The sequence below is a fragment of the Aulostomus chinensis genome, chromosome 21 (genome assembly GCF_037954235.1).
Source record: "Aulostomus chinensis isolate RoL2024-O1b breed Wild chromosome 21, RoL_Achi_v1.0, whole genome shotgun sequence".
NCBI classification, from domain to species: domain Eukaryota; kingdom Metazoa; phylum Chordata; class Actinopteri; order Syngnathiformes; family Aulostomidae; genus Aulostomus; species Aulostomus chinensis.
The window spans coordinates 1,862,452-1,884,402 of NC_141340.1; the positions used below are offsets into that span (position 1 = coordinate 1,862,452).

General features: G+C 49.3%; 1 protein-coding gene across 1 annotated transcript; it reads left to right on the forward strand.

Annotated features, from left to right (window-relative positions):
- Positions 1–358: 358 nt before the first annotated feature.
- On the forward strand, positions 359–21,928 carry LOC147241324 (vasoactive intestinal polypeptide receptor 2-like). The gene is made up of 13 exons (XM_086192079.1): positions 359–685; positions 2,064–2,175; positions 5,297–5,404; positions 7,563–7,660; positions 13,848–13,945; positions 15,284–15,422; positions 15,555–15,705; positions 17,972–18,032; positions 18,883–18,952; positions 19,062–19,153; positions 19,283–19,421; positions 19,610–19,651; positions 19,733–21,928. Exons 1-13 carry the CDS (start codon positions 626–628, stop codon positions 19,904–19,906), a joined length of 1,344 nt encoding a protein of 447 aa, XP_086048205.1. The 5' UTR covers positions 359–625; the 3' UTR covers positions 19,907–21,928.
- Positions 21,929–21,951: the final 23 nt, after the last annotated feature.

Genomic DNA, 21,951 nt, shown 5'->3' on the forward strand with positions numbered 1-21,951 from the left:
TGAGGTAGAGTAAATCATTGCAGTAGTACTGAGGTAGAGTAAATCATTGCAGTAGTACTGAGGTAGAGTAAATCATTGCAGTAGTACTGAGGTAGAGTAAATCACAATAGTAGTACTGAGGTAGAGTAAATCATTGCAATAGTACTGAGGTATAGGGTATAGTAAATCTTACTACGTACTCCTCGTGTAGACACGTACTCTCGCGATACGTTGCGAGGTCTCTTCTCCGGATTTGTAGCTGTGATGTCATTTTCTCCACGCGAGGTCGCTGTTGGTCCAGGAACACTCGCTGATGTCCCAGGAAGCACCTGCTCGTTTGGGCTTGGGGGCGCGCTCCCCGTGACACGTGTGACGAGGACGCGCCTCAGTCGAAGTGAACCGCGGGGCTGACCGGGTACCGCCTCACTGTGGCTCGGCGCTCCGGACGCAGCACCGACTGGGGGGTCCACTTCTCAGACTTTCTCTGCTGAAGAGACCCGAAACACCAAACTCTGAACCTGCGGATGAACCTGTGACGTAGAAGCAGACCGTTCCCACTCGCCTGTCGAGCTGGGAGCACCTGACGCCCGCTGGGAGGATGAGGAGCGCCAGGTGAAGAGGTTGCCCAGGTGGATGAGATGCGACCATGTCCGCTCCACGGCGGCTCGCCCTGCTGCTGCTGCTCGGCTGCAGCCTCCTCCGCCCGGTCAGTCCCGTCCCGCCTCTCACGAGCTCAGCCGCCGGATCTGGTTCTGTTGTCTGGATCTCTTGTTTTTGTTTTTTAACAACAGATTTTTACATTTAAAATTCAAACCTTTTCTTTTATTGAAATTCTGTGTTAATGAATCTTGTTTTCACTTCGAAGAAAGTGAACCACAAACTGGACTCGTAATGTGAAAGTGAACCGGACCCTGATTTGATCAGACTTCAGCTCCACTATCTGGTTCCCTCAAATTAATCAATTCATGGCCACGAAATACAACTTGAAACTATGGTTGTATTGTACTTTTGTGGAGCCCTGGAGCGGCCTTAGAGAGAAAAGTGTGTGTGTGTGTGGGGGGGGGGGGGGGGGGGGGTCACGAGGTTCAGGGAGGAATCCTGTTGCCTCACAAACAAAAACTAGCAACAAATTAAAAAGAAAAGAAAAAAAATTAAGTTCTTGAAAACCGAGTTCAGTATTAACAAGTTCGTGTTTATTAGAATTATTTATCACTGTTTTAACACCAAAATTTAAAAAAACACTTAAACTAAAGGCGATTAATGAGTGATTACAGGATTAACGAATCAAATGAACTGACAGAAGTGAGGAACAGCGGTCAGTTTAGCCGTTGACTGGAGGAGCGACCAGCTGAATGTCAGGGTCAACTGCTGGGGTGAGGAACGCTCGGGAGTGTTGGACGGAGGATGGAAGCCATGAGACACCCCACTGCCTCTACTGGTCAGATGTCTTGACTGAGTGAGAAGACGTGGAGCGCTGCAGGTCATCGCGATGAAACGAGCAGATCTCACAATGAGCAGGAGACGTGTTTCTGTTCCTGAGACAAGAACTCGTCTTCATGAACGCGCGTCTGTGTGTTGCCAGAAAGCCTTTTTGTTTTAATCTGTTTTGACAGAACGAGCCGGCGGCGTCAAGCAGAGACGTCGTTTATACGGCCAAAGACAGATTCTTGGTCTGGGTGTTGTCCAACATGTCTCCATGAGCACCCCCCCCCCCCCCCCCGTGTGTGGACGCTAGCAGGACCACACTGACACGACTCTGGCTCTAAACTGGAGGGACGTGCCCCGTCTGACCAGCTGGGACCCATGCTAGTTAGCATAGCACAATAAATGGTAGTGGATGGGAAGTGTTAGCGTAGCCAGCAGAGTGTATGAGCTGAGGCGCCGTCCTCCAATGTCAAGAAACATCTGTGGTGAAACTTCTCACACAATGAAGAGCAGCGAGCAGATGAGACGCCGTGGCCTTAAGTCCTCAGGCACGTTCATCAAACAAGCGTCCGCGGAGTGAACTTTTGACTGGCGTGCCAGGTTTGTTCACGCCGGCTGCAGATAATATTCATAATATTTATTTCCTCCTGTCACGGCAGGCAAATGGAAGGTTTCCTCACTGCCAGTTCCCCTGGGAGATGCAGCGGGCCAGCAAAGAGTGTCAGACACAACTGCAGCGGCATGCCGCCACCGCCTCCGCCGCCGCAGCAGGTGAGTTTGGACCTCTAATTATAAAAGTTGATGATCGTCCAGGTTTAGTTCATCAAGATTATCTTCACTGATGAACCCTCAGATGATGCTGGAAGCCTGGATGCTACGGTTAGCAGTGCTAAGCTAACGTTAGCCTATGAAGGAACTACACCAGGGTCACATGACCTCAAGGTCACCACCACTAAGCTTCAGGCTTCTTGTTTCCCCTGATGACCTTTAATGACCTCCATGACCTCTGTAGGCTCCATCAGACTCTTGTGAGCAACCCAGGTTTTTAAGACTCCACCACTCCAACATCCACCGGTCTGGTTTTTACTGGTGGATCTGATGTAGAACTGAACCTCCACCATCCACCAGTCTGGTGTTTACTGGTGGATCTGATGTAGAACTGAACCTCCAACATCCACCGGTCTGGTGTTTACTGGTGGATCTGATGTAGAACTGAACCTCCAACATCCACCGGTCTGGTGTTTACTGGTGGATCTGATGTAGAACTGAACCTCCAACATCCACCAGTCTGGTGTTTACTGGTAGATCTGATGTAGAACTGAACCACCACCATCCACCAGTCTGGTGTTTACTGGTGGATCTGATGTAGAACTGAACCTCCAACATCCACCAGTCTGGTGTTTACTGGTGGATCTGATGTAGAACTGAACCTCCACCATCCACCAGTCTGGTGTTTACTGGTGGATCTGATGTAGAACTGAACCTCCAACATCCACCAGTCTGGTGTTTACTGGTAGATCTGATGTAGAACTGAACCTCCACCATCCACCAGTCTGGTGTTACTGGTGGATCTGATGTAGAACTGAACCTCCACCATCCACCGGTCTGGTGTTTACTGGTGGATCTGATGTAGAACTGAACCTCCAACATCCACCGGTCTGGTGTTTACTGGTGGATCTGATGTAGAACTGAACCTCCACCATCCACCAGTCTGGTGTTTACTGGTGGATCTGATGTAGAACTGAACCTCCAACATCCACCAGTCTGGTGTTTACTGGTGGATCTGATGTAGAACTGAACCTCCACCATCCACCAGTCTGGTGTTACTGGTGGATCTGATGTAGAACTGAACCTCCAACATCCACCAGTCTGGTGTTTACTGGTGGATCTGATGTAGAACTGAACCTCCAACATCCACCGGTCTGGTGTTTACTGGTGGATCTGATGTAGAACTGAACCTCCACCATCCACCAGTCTGGTGTTTACTGGTGGATCTGATGTAGAACTGAACCTCCAACATCCACCGGTCTGGTGTTTACTGGTGGATCTGATGTAGAACTGAACCTCCAACATCCACCGGTCTGGTGTCTACTGGTGGATCTGATGTAGAACTGAACCACCACCATCCACCAGTCTGGTGTTTACTGGTGGATCTGATGTAGAACTGAACCTCCAACATCCACCGGTCTGGTGTTTACTGGTGGATCTGATGTAGAACTGAACCTCCAACATCCACCGGTCTGGTGTTTACTGGTGGATCTGATGTAGAACTGAACCTCCAACATCCACCGGTCTGGTGTTTACTGGTGGATCTGATGTAGAACTGAACCTCCAACATCCACCAGTCTGGTGTTTACTGGTGGGTCTGATGTAGAACTGAACCTGCTGATATATGCGGCTGCTAGAACCACACACCTGAGTTCAGGTCACTGATTTGGAGACCAGGAACCAGATGTTCAAGAACTACTTCAGTGGTTTTGGACTTCTCCCTGCGCTGCTGTCTTTTGGGTGTTTAAACATCAAGAACCCAACCAGAATGTCCCCAAATGCACCCCCTCCTTTTAACCAGAACAAACAGACCGGTGAGCTCCTCCATGACTTCCTGTCTCAGCTTGTTAACCCATAAACACATAAACAAGTGTGTATGTGTGTGTTTTAACCCTGCTAGTGGGGACACTGGGCTCAGTCCTGACCTCCTCCCATCATGTTGGACGGTTCACCCCCTCGCAACCGGGACAGGATTTTGATTACGTAGTTCAGCTGGTTTGATTCAGCTAAAGACAGCTATACAGCTTGTGTGTGTGTGTGTGTGTGCATCAGTGTGTTGCAACCATCTCTTTCAGTCATTTATTTACCTGTCAGAACAAACATTGTGAAAAACATTGGAAGTACACACACACACACACACACACACACTTGAATCTCAAGTGTTTCACCATAGCAACGATAAATTAGCGTGTTATCTGTTCAGTTCGTGGCCGGTGGATTCTTTCTCACGCGTGTTTGCAGACATGTTTGACGGTGGGGTTCGTGTATGTTTGCAAGGACCAGATTGAGTAACATGTTGGCAGACTTGATTACACACATTCTCCATAGAGTGTGTGTGTGTGTGTGTGTGTGTGTAAACCCTAGCAGACCAGATCTCTTAACTGCTGAAACTTTTTTTTTTTAAATTTCTATGGAGGCCACATTTCTGACTCTTTTCCACCTTTTCGATCAAATCATTTTGGATGAATTTCGCCCTGAGGTGAGCCGAACGTCTGCTGAGGAGGGACGGACGCACCGTGAAAAGAAGAAGCTTCTCTCAATCAAAGGAGATAAGAAACCCGGACACATCGGCCGTTGGTGCAGTCGATCTGAGAAGGAAGTCGAATTTTTTTAGGGGAAAATTGTCAAAAAGTGGTTTTCAGTGCATCAGGACTACAAAAGAATGCCTTCAAAAGTAAATGTGTGCTGAACAAGTAGAATGTCCTAAATATGGCATATATGTAATAAAATGAGTTGAGTAAATGAAGGCTTCAAAATAAGAGACAAGTTTAGAATGTCGACTTTACCAGTGTGCTTTTTTCAAGACTCGCCAAAGACAAAGGAACGCATTTCACGTCAAATGCAGTTTTAGAATCGTTTTACAATCCTGACACCAGTCTGGCTGGGTTTCCAGATGTTTAGCTGCTCCTGATGTTGCACCGACGATTCACCAAGTTCATGAAGCTGAAGCCATTCCAGAAGCTCCTGAGGCCCCGAGGACTGAGTCAAGGATCCTGATAACGAGTCCCAAGCCTTTTATGTAACTTGATTAACAGCCCGACTGTTCTTTCGGCTGGAGGATCAACGTGTCACACGCCGGTAGCTCTGATGTGTAGCTGGTGTGTGTGTGTGTGTGTGTTCTCAGGATGTCGTGGTGAGTGGGACAACGCCTCATGCTGGCCGAACGCAGCTGTCGGAGAGGTGCTGACCCTCCCCTGCCCGGCTCCCCTCCTGCGCTTGTTTGGAAAGCACGGTCAGGTTCATCTCTCTGTCTCTGTCTCTGTCTCTCTCGCACACACACACACACACACACACACACACACTTCCTCATTCATTCATCATCTCTGTGTGAGGAGTTAGATGTCATCGGCTGTGTGGACTGAACACACCGGCCTGGTTAACTAACACGTTAACTAATCGTTAACCTATTTAGATCAATTCTTCTGTGCTAAGCTAAGCAGCTGCTGCTAAGAGCAGAGAAGTTAGCTACGTCCCAGTTAGCCAGGCTAAATGGGACATAGCCAATAAGCGGTTGTGGTACCGGGTGAGGGACCCAAACTAACAGGCCCAGTAAAACCAGTTGGTGCAGCTCAGCCCTGATCAGAAGCCCAGCTGGCTAATGGTTCCTGTCATCCTGTGAACGATGAGCCGGCGTGTCCTCGACTGACCTGCCGAGTGTCGTGTCTGAACCTTCGACCTCGTCCGCCGCTTCCTTCCTCGCCGTGTTGACCACCTCTCATCCGTCTGCCTTTGATCTCCTCAGCTACACATGAGACGCCGGCGTGTCTTTCATCCTCCTCCTCCTGCTTCCTTTTCCTCCGCGACCCTCCGTTCTGACCTTTCCCACTTTCCCTCTCAGACACTCGTAGCTTTTTCATCTCTGCTGTCGCCCAAAAACAACCTGTTGTCCTAGCAACAGCCCAGTTTTCCCTCCGGCTGTTTTCATGTCTAATAAACGCGCAGCAAACGTCTGCGCATCGACACGCCGGCGTTGTCAGGACCAGAGCCATCTTGCAGTTCTATTTGCACGAATGGACAAAGTGAACCATTTCAAGCTAAAACTCGTTCCAAACTTAAAAGATTTTATCAGGATCATGACGCCGATCGGTCCCGTCGCTCTGTTGGCGTTGGTCTGACCACCGGCTCCCCTGATTGGCTGCTGCAGTGTGACATCAGAGGCTGTTTTTCCCCAAATTGGTTCAACCTTTCTGGCCCTGACGTCGCCACTAAAGCACCCCTGGAACCTGCATCCTGCTGCAGCGCAGCATTTGGTCGGAATGCAGCCCTGAGAAAAACAACCATGATTTCAAATTCTTGGCGTTTTAAGAAAAGAACTTCAAACTACGAATCAGAAAGATCTTCTTCTGGATTTTCAGAAATCCTTTCAAGCTGTCAATCATTCCAGAAGAATGGAAATCTACAGCTGTTAAATGTCGTTTGGCAGCTTTTGTCTGCTCCGGGATGTTGGGACGACTGAACCAACTCAGAGAGGCTGCTCAGGTGTCCCGCCGCTCTGTAAACCCGCCGGAGCTTCTTCACCCCTCCGCCCTGCTCGCTCTGCTCTCGCGCAGCTGGAAACATCTGCTCGACTCTCATTTCCCTCTCCGGCGTCTCAGTGTAAAAAAAAAAGCCCAGCAGGTGGACAAATGAGACACGCAATCGCCACATCACATCAGAGCGTCCGCCACTTTTACAAGCACGCGGCGTGTTGGAGGGAGATCGGCAGAGGTTTGTTGACAGGATGCATTCAAATGAGAGGTTTCTGATGTGACGATCTCGCGGCGGTCAGAAATGATCGGGTCCTTGATAACGCCGCCGCCTCTCGTTTGTGAAGTTCTCTCATTTAAAACTGGCTGCTGCATGCAGGTCACCTGCAAATGTGGCGTCGTTAAATCATCCGTTTTTGCTTGGATTCAAAGATTGGAAGTCTGGATTCCTGAAGTTCTACCAGTCGGCTGAAGTCTTTCCGACGTGTCGGGACCAAATCCTTTCCTCTCCAGATCAGGAAACGCACCGATTAACGTCTCATTGTTCAACTTCAATAAAATCTGCCGTAAAACCTGTTCTTTATTTTCACTATAAAACGCTGAAGTTTTTCTTACCGTGAAACAAAATATGACGCGTGCTTACATCAGCATGTACCGACCAGTGTCAGCCAATCAGAGCCTGATATCAGCCTGTCAATCAACCCTCAGCGCCACAGATTCCCTGACGATGTCGCCTCGTGTCTGCAGGATCTCGCAGCCACTAGACTCGGTCTCCATGATGGCCCGCAAACGCTGCGGTGTCAAAGGTCACAGTGGTTGTGGTGTTTCTAGTTTGAGCTGTGTGTGTTTTATATGTGTGTGTGTGTGTGTGTGTGTGTGTGTGTGTGTGTGTGTGTGTGTGTGTGTGTGTGTGTGTGTTGTCAGGTAACGTCAGCAGGAACTGCACCGAGCGCGGCTGGTCAGACGTCTACCCCGTCGTCACCTTGGCCTGCTCCTCCATCATCACAGATGAACCCAATGACGTGAGTGTGTGTGTGTGTGTGTGTGTGTGTGTGTGTGAATGTAAGAGTGCATGTAACCAGGATTATTAGTGGAATATTCATGTTCCTTCAGTACTTTAACATCTTCTGCAACCACAGTGCGGGCAGACCTGCACGTACCAGTGACCTTGGTAGGCAGAGACATGAAACCACAGCATCAGCAGGTCTCAGCGGCCGTGAGCCTGAACCAGGTCGTTGGTCGTTGGTCGTGTTTTTCTCTTCCATATAAAAGCAGATCTTGATTTAGTTTCACAGCTTCATCTGAAGTTTCAGCGTGACCACACGGCGAGATAAAGGTCTGCTTCCTGTCAGCTTGTGCTGATCTGAGCGAGGGAGAAGCCCTGACAGAGATGAAGGTGATATGTGAAGACATGAGATATCTGACCTCTATCTCATCACTCAGCTCCTCCTTTCACTTCCTCATCATAACCCCAGTGTGTTCGCATGTGTTTATCTACTTGTGAGGACCAGACAGACTCAGGGTGACGAGTGACTTCTCTGGTGTGAGGTCGCGGCTCTGCAGGCTCAGGAAGAGAGCGGTCGCTGTGCCTGTGGGGGAAGCGGTCAAAAGATTATCTCCTTTCTTGTAACATGTTGCTAGATTATGCCTCAGTAATCAGAGGTTACATGAGAGCCGCCGCCGCCACAGCGGAAATACGCTGCACGTCCACGCCAGCAATCAGTGCCGTGAGAACCCTTCAGAACTACGAGCAGAATTCAGTGAAAAGGCAACATTTTGAAATAGTTTCAGCTCGGTGGACATGACAACACACCGGCCAACTGACACCGGCTGCTCGTGTCCTGGTAGGCCGAGGGAAACACTTGTTTTGGGCACCAGAAACACGACTGCAGATGTCCTGATGTTGCGCCAGAAACACCCGATTTTTGCTGCCAGAAAAATCCCCTGCAGCAGTTTAGTTGCCAGGAGACCTCAAACACCCGCATGAGTTCTGCAGGGGGAGTGAGACGGAGTCTCGACAAAACGGACCGTGATGACTGTCAGTTTGTCAGTAAAAAGTTGCAGCAGATTGTTCTGTCGTGGTTGGAGGGATCGTGGGCAGATTCCTACAGGTGCTAGAAGCAGCGGCGCCAAAGAGGACGTCAGAGGTAGAGCTGTGCTTCGGTCCTCGCTTCAGTACGCTGCAGAGAGAGAGTCTGGCTCCACAGAGCCACAAATATGCTCTTCCTCTATGCACATTGATGCGTCTGGGCTGGTTTGTCATCCTAAAGATCCGCCTCATTGGTCTGTTGTTGGGATCTCATTTTTGTGAAACGGTCCCAGCTGAGGAGTGAAGTGCAGAGACGCCGTCCAGGTGTGGCGTCCGTGAATCCTGGTCAACAAAAGCATCAGTTTGACTTCCTGATCAAACTTCCTCTGAATGAGGAAGAGGAGGTTTCAGCACACGTGGAGGAGGCCAGCTGAGCGCTCACAGCTTATATGTTCCGTCTATTTTAAACCTCCAGTATCTCTGGTGTGGACCTTCGGCGAGACGCCGGCTTACAGCCCAGCTCCCCCAGCAGAGTTCAGCTCCAGGTTACTGCGCTCGTACCAGTGAGCTGCTTTGGTCTCCGGTGGCGAGCGTCCACGGTGACACACATGTTAGATTTAAGATGGAAGCTCTCGAGGCTCCAGCCATCAAAGCTTTAAAGGATCTAAATTGGAAAATCAAGTTAGGAAGGAGTCAACGCTCAGCCGGCTCGCCACCGCCGCGTCCGCGCGTATTTCACAATTCAGCACGAAGATGCCGCTTTGTTCTTCAGTCTGTCATCAGTCTACAGCTGGACGAAGGCAGAGCGCCTCCTGCTGGGGAAGACATGGCTTTCTGTAAGAAAGCTTTTATATCTTCACCTCTGGCCAACTTGAACTAATTCGTCTGTGAAAGGAGGATGAAATCCAACAGTCGCTGAAGTGGCGTGGGTCCACCTCACCTCCTGGTTAATTCTCGTTTAACAGTTGGCTGGGCTGAGTCTCTTACGCTCCACTTAGAGGTTCATTTCTGCGGGTTTTGCTCTCGGTTCCCGTCATCTGTTCTCATGTTCTTTCTAACCAGATAGACTGGAGGGTCCGACTCTGACCCGAGTGTTGCAGGTGCTTGTGGGACAGGAGGACGTCCTCCACTTGTCTCTGTCTGTCTGCTGTGTGAGTGTGTTTGTGCCCGGAGGCGTCCCGCGTGATGCCATGGAGATTATTCTCGGAGCGGCGCAGTTATTGCTGGTGTTTGTAGCTGCATTCCTGGACCCTTTTGGTTTGTTCAGATCTTTAAACAGGCAAGTAACAAGCAGGCTTAAGAGACTATTCTGTGTCCTGGACTCTGGGTCCTCTGGGACTGCTGGGGGGCGCTGCTCAGCCTCGTCCTGTCAGTTCAGAGCCGTCTGAAACTTTAGAAACAAAGAAATCCTGTAACGTCTGTCGGGTTGAAATGAATCAAACTGTAGACCAACAGGAGGAGGCGTCTGACTCTCTCAGGTTCTTTTTTCAAAGTACTGCAGTTTCAGGCTGGTGATGAACCACCATCAGATACTTTGTGTTTGTCTTCACTATGGACTCATTCCTAAAGGGTTAAAGCATTTAGATATAATATTTTACCGAGGACAAGTAGGTCTGAAGTGTAGCTAAATTAAAATGCTTGTTTTTTGAATGGAGTTTGGTTCAGGTGCCTGCACTGACTGGACTGACTGTTGTTGCTCTGCAAATGTATCCAGCGACAATTATATGAAAACAGTCCCAGAGGCAAAAAGCAGCTGAAGAGTAGTAACAGTAGGTTATCACTCATGTTTGGCCACACAAGTGTGACAAATTAATGATGTCATCAAGGCAGTTGGAGACGAAAGACTTTAACCAAACCAAATATGAAATAAATGATTTTTTTTTTGCTCAATCAGACAGACCTGCCCCAAAATGGAACAGTGGCTTCTTCGGCCCTGCTTCCTAGTTTTGATGTTGCCCTGCAGACAAACAAATGCCACCGATTGATCACACGACCACCTTAATGGAGTTTAAAAGGAAATGTTGAGCTAAAAGCTAGCTAAGCTAAAATTTGTAACCATGTGGAAGAAAAGCTGCTTCTTATTCTAAATAAACAAAAACAGGATGCCAGGTTCAGGTGATCACCGTGAGAGCCCTCTGAATCCTACACACTGCCCCTTTAAATGAACCCTTAAATGCTCTCTTCATGTGTTGAACGTCCTCGAGTGGGACCTGAACGTGTCAGCGAGCCTTTAAACCTCCACTGCTCGTGTATATTTGTCTTCTTCTTTTCAACGCCTCTTCAACGTCACTTCTCTGTTTCTCTTTGTTTACAGTGTTTCTGTCTTTCTCACACTCACGTGTGTTTACCCAGCGTGGATCTTTGGCACCGAGTCTGTTGTGTTAGTAGAATCGAACACACAACTATTTCTGCGTTTCATTGGTATTAATTGTTAAGTGTTTTCAGACGTGACCTTTCTCCGTGATAAAGCAAAGCACTAACATCATTCGTCTGCATGACAGAAAGCTGAAACTGCAGAAAGTGGATAAGGTTGCAGTGATCTGTCTTTGTAGAGGAGAGTGCGCTTGCGCTCCAAGAGTACGATGATAGAGGAGCTGGAGTGTAGAGCACCAAGTGTTTCTTCACTCCCGTGACTCCTGACTTCCAGAAACAAACAGTAAGTTTGCAACTTGTGCCTTCGACTCGACGAGGTAGCTGGCGTCACAGAGACGGGAAGGTTTTCCTTCTGCCTTGTAAAAGTGAACTAGAAAGCTTTTGTATTTTATGAACTTTGACCTCCGAAATCCCCTCAGTTTATCCTGCAGTCCCAGTGGACATTTGTACCAGATTTAGAGAGAGAGAAAAAAACCTCCCCTCCAAGTGTCGCTGAGATCTTGTGTTTAGGAGAAGACGGACAGATGGACAACTGAAAACAGCTGAGAGAGAAACAGTCCAGGTGAAACCGCAGTCACGCCCTCATCAGTCAGTCTGCTAATGTTGTTCATGTCAGAAAGGAGGTTTGTAGACGTAGTGAAGGTCAAAGGTCACGACTGCAAATGTTGTTTTATCAGACCATCCAACACAGTCCAGCACAAAAAAACTCAACACTTAACTATCATAAATGATTCATGTGATGGGATACATGTGTGCTGCTACTCTCACACACACACACACACACACACACACACGGCTGGCTGGTTGTGATGATCCTCTCCAGAACCCTCAGGTGTGGGATTCCCAGTCTCAGAGAAGCTTCAGCTGCTTCCTGTTGGCGATACCGAGGTTTTCCATCTGGAGAACATTCAGCAAGGCACGACATCACTGCTCTCACACACAAGCAAGCGCGCGCGCACACACAGCTAATCATCCTCACCATGTCCCTACGCCAGAGCAGATCCAGCGCTCGGCGGTGCAGCGTTGGATCAGAGCAGTGGGGAGTCTCAGCTGTCCATCAGGGCGCGGAGCTGCAGACCTTCATCCTCATGCAGGCGAGATGTAGCCTCAGCTACGTCAACCAGCTTCATTAGCAGTGCCAGGGTCAGGACAGCCAGTCATCAGCAGCCCCGCTCACCGCGTGAGTCTGGACCAGAAACCAGTTCCAGCTGTGTGTCGGTTTGTAAAACTGCAACGTCTCCTCATTTCAGACTCTTACCTCCTGACGTGTCTTATTTCAGCTCTGGTTCAGTAAACGCAGGCGGGCGGAGCTCTGACACCGCCAACAGCTTCGTGTGTCTGATACCTGCATCTGTTCTGACTCCAGGAGCCAAATCCAGCATCCCTGTACCTCTGTGGCGTCAGAGCGGGACGCGGCGAGGACAGGCGAACCCGAGTTTATGTGTTTGGACATAGAAGGTAGCAAGCGGAGGCAGCAGGTCATCAGCTGACGGCCTGAGACTCAAACTGAGGAATGAAACACTGATGCCAGCTCTGTGTGTGTGTGTGTGTGTGTGTGTGTGTGTGTGTGTGTGTGTGTGTGTGTGTGTGTGTGTGTGTGTTTTACTCACAAGGGACAGATCTGTCAGCGGTAAAGGTCCTGTGTTTGATATAAAGGCCATGAAACCCTATTTTATAATCATGTTCACATCGGAGTCCCACATAAACACAACGTTGTGTTTAGTTTATCCGCATGAGAACCTCATTTGGATGTTTTATGCCTCCATGTCGGCGGCGCTGAGCATTTGGGTTTCTCGCCGTCCTGCTGGCGCTGAGATCTCAGGAACGCCCCGAGGGGGTTTCTTCAGATTTGGCACAAACCTCCACTTGGCCTGGAGGGAGGCTGTGGGGGCTGAAGCTCTCTGGGTCCGCCTGGGCTCATCATCGCTCAGGGCAGCTCCGCTGACCACGTTTGGCGTCTATTTGTCTGTTTTTGTCATTTGCAGGACAACTTGGTCCTCAAAGTGTCAGTCTCCATAGAACTGCTTGTGCTGGTGCTGCAGGGCGACCAGGACACAGTCACACCTCCGTCTCCACTGCGACTGGAGAGGAGACGGAGGGATACGACCACGACTCAGTGGTGCTAGTTGTGCTATGTAATGAGCGGAGCAGCGAGGTGACACAGTTGTGCACATAGCGGTGTGTCTCCATCATTAAAAGTCTAAAAGTGCAGTCATAAGAATGGGATCAGACGGAGTCGTAGCTCTAAAATTGACCAAAATAATAAACGTGTCAAGAAGAACAAATTAAAACTCCAAAAAGTTTAAATTGAAGGTCTGAGAAGAAAAGACAAATTAGATGAAGCAGCCAAGAAAAATAAGGACAAAAAAGGAACCCAGGAAGTTGAGAAAGAAACAAGGCAATGTTAACAAAATAAAGAGGAGAGAAGAAGAGGAGTGAAGGATGGATGACGGGAAAATAATCCCACAGCTGCACTCCGCTCTTCTGAGGAAGACCGAATCGAGTTTGCTTTGGTCCAACACTCTGTGTGTGTGTGCGCACGTGTGTGTGTGTGTATACACGTATATGTTGACTGTGTCTTTCACGTAATTGCCAGATGTATCAGTAATGAGGAATGTTGTTTATAGACGATGAGAGAGCAATGAACACCAGGAAACACGCACACACACATATGTTTATGTATACTCTGTGTTGGTGCTGATGTCGAGATGAACCAGACCCCCCGGCCAAAGCAGGCTGAGGGGAACTGGTGTCTTGGTTCTTCCAGCTCCAGCTGTTGAACTGAAGGTGTCTCTGTCCCCCCCCAGCTGGTCTTCTACCAGGTGGTCAAGATTCTGTCCACTCTGGGTCACAGCCTGTCGCTCATCACGCTGCTCACCAGCACCGTCATCATCTGTTTGTTCAGGTAAACACTCGCACCAGTCAAACAAGTCCCAGGACACAAAGACACACTGTTCCCTCGGCGCCGCTAGTTGACCACACACGCAGGCTCGTTGAACCCTGGCAGACCTGCGACTGCTGGACCGACCGACGACCCTCACTTGATAGCAGGAGACTTGAATTTGAGGCAGAAACGCCGAAGAGTTGCAGAACCGGAGTGGAAATGAGCAGCGATGGACACTTGTCTCCCCGGCTGGAGCGACGGCAGGAGTCGCCGCAGGGGGGAGCGAGTCGTCTGACTGTCTCTGGAGAGCACGGCGAGTATCTGCCCTGTGAGAGAGGCGAAGACCCCGCACCCCCACTGGAGTTTGTCTTTGCTTCTGCCTTGAAAGAAGCACACTTTTCCTTAAAGATCAGATCAGCCAGAAGCACCGCGTTCATCAGAAAGTGAGCCCATCGACACCTTACCTGAGCAGGTGACCCCTCAGGCCTCAGACCCCCACCACCTCCTGCTGCCATCAAGGGACCAGTACTGGGACAACACCAGTCTGACAACCCAGAGACGAGGACACGCGGTTCTGCTGGACCAACAAGGACAAAATATGGTGTGCCTACGCCTGGAAGGTGTCGCAGCGGTTTGGATTCACTCCTCCAAAACAGAACTGGATTAAGGAGACTTGGATCATACCAGACCCTGACCTGGACCCTGAGGTAGACCCTGAGCCAAACCCTGACCTGGACCCTGACCTGGACCCTGACCTGGACCCTGACCTGGACCCTGACCTGGACCCTGACCTGGACCCTGACCTGGACCCTGACCTGGACCCTGACCAGTCTCGTTAGCTTCCAGCTAGCTATACGTGGCTGGCTCTTTCATTGTGTGAGAGCGGTTGAGAGTGAATCTCCTCTCTGTGAGGCAGCGACAGAATCCCTTCAGCTACGTGCAGCCACTGCAGAGGCGTGCGATCAGCTCGGCCTGGATCGGCGCCAGCTGTTCACTCGCCTGCTATCAGCATGTTTAGAAACCACATCCGTCATTGGATTCTTAGTGTGACACCATCTATAAACACACCTCTCAGCCCTTTTGCATTGTAAACTGTTTTCTTCTCTGTACCAACATCTCCTGCACGTCTGTCCCTCCTGGTGAGGGATCCTCCTCCCCTCCTCACCCTGAGGTTTCTCAGATTTTTCCCTGTTAAAGGTTTTCTATGGAGTTTCTCCTCAGTCGATGTGAGGCTCTGAGGGCAGAGGATGTTGTTATGATGCCATGAAGCCTGGAGACAAACTGGTGGTGGAAACAGGCTCTACAAATAAAATTGCCTTGCCTGTGTGTGTGTGTGTGTGTGTGTGTGTGTGTGTGTAGGAGGCTGCGCTGTACCAGGAACTACATCCATCTCAACTTGTTTGTGTCGTTCATGCTGCGCGCCGCCGCCGTGCTGACTAAGGACGCCCTGCTCTTCTCTGAGGACGAGAACACGGACTGCAGCACGCAGCCGTCTCTGGTGATTTCACAAACACTGGTTTATTTACTGACCTTACGGGGACCTTCACAGCAAACATGTCTGCTGATGGTGGAGGACAGCTCCACCTCTCCAGCGCCGTGGTTAAACCTCTCTGTTGCTGCTGCCGTGTAGGTGGGCTGTAAGACCAGCCTGGTGCTCCTCCACTACTTCATCATGGCCAACTTCTTCTGGCTGCTGGTGGAGGGTCTCTACCTGCACATGCTGCTGGTCGTCATCCACATCTACTCCACCCGCCTCTCCCTCTACATGCTCATCGGCTGGGGTAGGACACACCTCAGCAGCACAACTTCCCCCCAGGTTGGATTAGGCCTGTAATCTCCTGACTGATCGATGAATGAAGTGACAGTTGAGGATTATACAGACGAGGCTGCGGAGGTCGTTAGTTTTGGGAAGTGTCAGAACAGATTATCCTGGCAGGACACCTCACCCCACGTGTCGTCAACGTCTCCCACACTAGTTTGTGATCCTGAATGCAGAAGGAGCCGGCTACGTAAATTCAGCTTGAAGCCAATGGAGGCTGGTTGGGTTCCTCTCAGATCAAAGTGCTGTGAGAGTATTGATGACACGGCTCGATAGACCAGACGTGAGGAGGCAGAAAATGCTGATCTCAGTTCTGCTGTTTTAGAGCCGACTGAGCAGATATTTACCAGTGTTGATATCTGAATGAAAACAAGTTTACATGACATTTGCTTTGTGTAAATACTGCACGCGTCAACAGCTTGACAAAGTAACATTTGTATTTCTTTCCAAAAGATTTTTTTTTTTTTAAAAGAAAGAAGAGACAAACAAAATGGGGCTGACGTTAACATCTGCTATCAGACGGATCCCGAGAAAGGAGCCCAAATCAGCCGCTGTTCCAGAGGTTTCACTTGAGAGTTGAGCCGTTGTTGGCCGTCGCTTAGCTTCAAGCTAACTGTACAAGGCTGGTCCCTTCTGCGTTCTGGAGCCACGAAGAAGCGATGCAGGGTGGAACAGCCTGGCAGTGAGCTGAAGCCTCCTGTCAGTGAGCACTGGGAGCCTCCCAGCAGCACTCAGACGCCCAGGCAGACCCAGAGCAGCTGGACCAGTGGGGGCTGTTGGTGTTAATGTTTGACCAGAAACAGAGCTTATCAATGACTGCACCCATGTGTGGGCTGCTGCCTGCACACATGCTCACTCTCACGTTCACTTTCACATGTACAGTACACTCACACGTTCACTCTCACACATTCACTCTCACATGAACACTCACACGTTCACTCTCACACATTCACTCTCACATGTACACTCACACGTTCACTCTCACACATTCACTCTCACATGTACACTCAAGTTCTCTCATGTACACTCACACGTTCACTCTCACATGTACACTCACGTTCACTCTCACATGTACACTCACACGTTCACTCTCACACGTTCACTATCATGCTCACTCACGTTCACTCTCACACGTTCACTCTCACATGAACACTCACACGTTCACTCTCACACATTCACTCTCACATGTACACTCACGTTCTCTCACATGTACACTCACACGTTCACTCTCACATGTACACTCACGTTCACTCTCACATGTACACTCACACATTCACTCTCACACGTTCACTATCATACTCACTCACGTTCACTCTCACACGTTCACTCTCACATGTACATTCACACGTTCACTCTCACACATTCACTCTCACACGCTCACTATCATGCTCACTCACGTTCACTCTCACACGTTCACTCTCACATGAACATTCACACGTTCACTCTCACACGTTCACTCACACGCTCACTATCATGCTCACTCACGTTCACTCTCACACGCTCACTATCATGCTCACTCACATTCACTCTTACACGTTCACTCACATGTACACTCTCACACGTTCACTCTCACATGTTCACTCTCACAGGCTCACTATCATGCTCACTCAAAATCGCTCTTACATGTTCACTCACATGTACACTCTCACAAGTTCACTCTCACACGTTCACTCACACGTTCACTCTTACGTTCACTCTCAAACAGTCACTCACAAGTACACTCTCACACGTTCACTCTCACGTTCACTCTCAAACAGTCACAAGTACGCTCACACGTTCACTCTCATGTTCACTCTCAAACAGTCACTCACAAGTACACTCTCACACGTTCACTCACATGTACACTCACATGTTCACTCTCACATGTACACTCATTCATGTTCACTCTCACACGTTCACTCTCTGGTGCAGAGACAGCAGCAGACGGTGCGTCACTCTGGTGAAGTGCTTTAATGAAAGCCCCTTCATAAACAGTCTGCTGGCCTTCGTGTTCGCTCTGTTCCGCTCCGTCTCACCTCCTTCCACCATCCATCACACCTTTGCCAACACTTCCTCCCAAATACATCCCAGCTGGTTAATGTACACGTGTGTGTGTGTGTGTGTGTGTGTGTGTGTGTGTGTGTGTGTGTGTGTGTGGCGTAGATTTCCTTCGTGGCACTTCATGAAGATGTTCTGTTTCTAACAGACGGGGAATCTAAACACTCCCCCCCCCGGTTCTCTCCTCTCAGGAATCCCGTTGGTCTTCATGGTGGCGTGGATCATCTGCAGGATAAACCTGGAGGACACGTGGTGAGTCTGTCCATCCCCCTGCAGCCATTTCAATGCCAGAATAGTAGCCAGAATTACAGAGTCATAAAACACCAGAGCCTGGATGTCTTCAGGATGATGTCAGAGTGTAAAAGCTGCACAGGATCTCCACTCTGCAGTATTTAGCTCTGCATGTCTCAGGTGAAGACATCAGTCATCAGTCCCTCAAGGTGTAATGGCTGAAATGGTCTCAACGAAAGAACTACAGCTGTGTCAGTGACAGTAGTTTATTTTGTACCTCTGTTCCTGCGAACGCTGCAGATCGAAGGTTGTAGATTCTCAGGCTGTCAGGTCAGTTCTAGAACTGCTTGTGACGACTAGAGCAGGTGAAGAACCACGACCAGTCAGACGGCAGAGACAGAGACGGCATTCCTCAGAAACGCCTTCAGCGAAATTTCTTCAAATTTGTCATAAAAGGCCACTGGGCGTCGAATATGAGAAGGAAGACGACCGCAGCAGCTTGAGGCATCGGCGGCGGCGGCTCTGAGTTCATGACTCAGGAGCGATTTCATCTCCACTCATAAAATCAATCATATGAAAGTCAAGCTGTCACACACACACGCACGCACACGCACATTTCATCAGCTGTTCTACATGTAACCAGATGGTACCTGGATCTGTGTTCTACTGCCATAACGAATTAGACAGACAGTCCAGCGCTGGTGATCATGTGACCAAAGGTAAGAAATGACCACCTTTAAAGCCACATTGTCATCCACAAAATCTGCAATCCAATCGATGAAACCAGCAGCAGCAGCAAGTTTCCAGAAACTCCACAATGAAAAGCAGTGCGGGATTAGGGCGGCGCTAACATGGCTGCTGCTGCCTCCAGGTGCTGGGAGAGGAACGAGAACCCCGTCCCCAACAGGCTGGTCAACTGGCCCATCATGGCCTCCATCATCGTACGTTTTTACGGCACAAAATGAAATCTCCTGCGTCTCTGAAGGAGAATCCATCTAACCAGGTGTATTTCCTCCACCTCCTCCTCCTCCTCCTGCGTTTCTCCACCAGATCAACTTCATTCTGTTCATCAGCATCATCCGCATCCTGGTACAGAAGCTACGCTGCACTGACGTGGGCGGTAACGAGAAATCCCAGTACAGGTACTCGCCCGCCAGGTTGGAGGACGTCCGTTCTTAAATTGAGTAGCTGGATTAGATTGATTTGCAGTCCTGCCACGTGTATAGCCTGTGTGTGTGTGTGTGTGTGTGTGTGTGTGTGCGCGCGCGCAGGCGTCTGGCCAAGTCCACTCTCCTGCTGATCCCCTTGTTTGGGATCAACTACGTGGTCTTCGTCTACCTGATGGAGCCTACCGATAAAAACATGGAATACATCAAGATCTTCTTTGAGCTCGGCCTGGGATCCTTCCAGGTAGCTTTGACAGTACTTTTACCCTGTGTATACGTGCAGTACACACCACAAGTTTGAGTATACCTTTATTTTTATATGGATGTTTTACTGCAAACTTAATCTGGTCTAAGATGCCATGTCTCATTTGTCTTATCTGGAGTCGCATTTTGATCAATAATAGTTAATTGTTTGTGTGTGTGTTGTCTTAGGGTCTAATTGTGGCTGTCCTGTACTGTTTCCTCAACAGCGAGGTGAGGACGCTCACACACACACACACACACACACACACACTTCTCAGCATCACCTGATCATATAATTCCGGTCTTCTCCAGGTCCAGGGTGAGTTAAGGAGGACGTGGAGGAGTTTATCCCTCAAGCGTTATGTTGGGCGGGACTACAGACTCCACGCTGCGTCAGTCAGCCGTAACGGCACAGAAAACTCCGCCCACTTCCCCAGGAACTCCCGAGCTCAGTCCATCCTGCAGACTGAGACCACTGTGCTCTGACGTTGATGCAGAGAAGGTTCGATGTCGTCACCTGTCGATGTCTGATGCTCATTCACGTGGACGCCTTTCTGGATGTGTCATTGGCAGCTGCGGGGATCGAACCTGTGACCTGCAGACTTTTACTAAGAGACAAACTCTGACTTTCTAACAACTCATGGACAGTTGCAGGTGCAGTGACAGGAAGGCTTCCTCAGGACGATCACTGCTCATCTAAAAGAGACCAATATCTGCGATTGCTTTATTGCTGGGACCCAGGCTAGTTAGCTTAGTACAATGGCTGGTAGCGGGTGGGAAGTGTTAGCGTAGCTCTGTCCCTGCCTGCATTAATATCAGGAGGGTTGTGTGTAACCTTGGTGATGAATACCAGTTTAACATGAGGAGACGTTGTAGTGGTAGAATCAGACACGTAGCCGGAACTACTTTCCTGACTGGGCGCAGTGATTTGACGCAGCACCTCCAAAGCTCCATTGGAACTTGGGTCAACAGAACCAAACGTTTGTTGAGGACTAGAAGAGCGACTGCTGCTACTGATGATGAGGAGGAGGAGGAGGAGGAGGATTCCTGCTGGACACACCAGCATCCTGGACCTGAGCTAGCTGATGCTAACACTTCCCACCCACTACCAGCCGTTGGGCTTAGCTAACTAGCCTGGACCTGAGCTAGCTGATGCTAACACTTCCCACCCACTACCAGCCATTGTGCTAAGCTAACTAGCATGGGTTTCAGCTCTGCTGGAGAAGGGTCTCTGACTTGGTGGACGATGGACATTTAGAGACTTTCCTAAACAGATTGCGTGCTCCTTTGAAAAAAAATACTGCAGTACTTTTAAGCTTTATGCTAATTGGTAAGAATGCTGCAACTAGCAAGACCTCCTCCATGTCATCCTTTACACATTTACCATAGCAACTTTTATCACGTTAAAATTTATTTGGGTGATTGTATTGATTAGGGGGTTGCAGTATCAGATGGGGAATTGATCATTCTTGACAATCATTGATGTATTTGTCTTCTTTATGTGCTTGTAATCCTGGGTTTTTACGCTGTAACTCACTGACCAGTTCAACTTTAGCTCTACTTTTCCGTTGTCCTTCTCATTCATGAATTTGAACCATTTTTGCCAGTTTATTTGTGATCTTTCCAAAAAAGAACACTAGAAAAAACAAATGAATGACAATTACTTTTGGCTGCAGGGCGACCCAGTGGAGCAGTGGTCCTCACTGTGGCCCCCCAGCAAGGAGGCTGTGGGTGGAGCCCCGGCTGCAGCATGGGGTCTTTCTGTGTGAGTCTCCATGTTCTCCCTGTTCCTGCTGGGTTCTCTCTGGTACTCCAGCTTCCTCCACAGTCCAAAGACATCAAGAGGGACCAGGTTAATCCAGACTCTAAATTGACCGTAGGCGTGGCTGGGAGAGCCAATGGTTGTCTGTCTCTATGTGTTGGCCCTGCCATGGACTGGGGACCTGTCCAGGGGGAAGGCTGCTGGGATAGGCTCCACCCCCACCACCCTCAACAGGAGAAGAGGGAGAACATGGCGGGAGGGATGGACTTTTGATTACATTGTCATGTTTTCAGTTTTATGTTCTTATGCAGTTAATGTTGGGTGTGTACACGAGAGGTCATGGGAGAACGTGTGACTCCCTCATCACGGAGGAACGTTTGTGTCACATGACAAGTTTGTCCTCAAGGATTCGTCAGAGAGAAAATGTCCACAGAAACCATTCTGTCCCTGACTAACTTGACGCTGGGTCCTGATTAAGACTGTAGGTTCAGGTAAATGTAGACCAAAGTACAAACTCTACTGTCATGCTAAGTGCAGATACCTCAACCTTGTACAGTGTTTGAGTAAAAATACTTTCCCCTGCTGAAATCTGGTACCTGGTCATTTGTACACAGCTGGGAAGTTCTGACGCGTCTTTAGCTTCACCTCAGTTTGATTTGCGCACGAGACGATAAAACAAAAACTACCAGCCAGCGTGGAGAGTAGCTGAATATTCAGTGTGCTGAACAGCACTTCACACTCTTCAAAAAGCAGTACTTCACCCCAAATG

Bases quoted from the DNA above. Each gene is read 5' to 3' on its own strand.
- LOC147241324 (XM_086192079.1), top strand. From the start codon at position 626: ATGTCCGCTCCACGGCGGCTCGCCCTGCTGCTGCTGCTCGGCTGCAGC. The intron at 15,423-15,554 runs GTGATTTCACAA...GCTGCCGTGTAG, and splicing joins GCAGCACGCAGCCGTCTCTG to GTGGGCTGTAAGACCAGCCT. The intron at 18,033-18,882 runs GTGAGTCTGTCC...TGCTGCCTCCAG, and splicing joins ATAAACCTGGAGGACACGTG to GTGCTGGGAGAGGAACGAGA.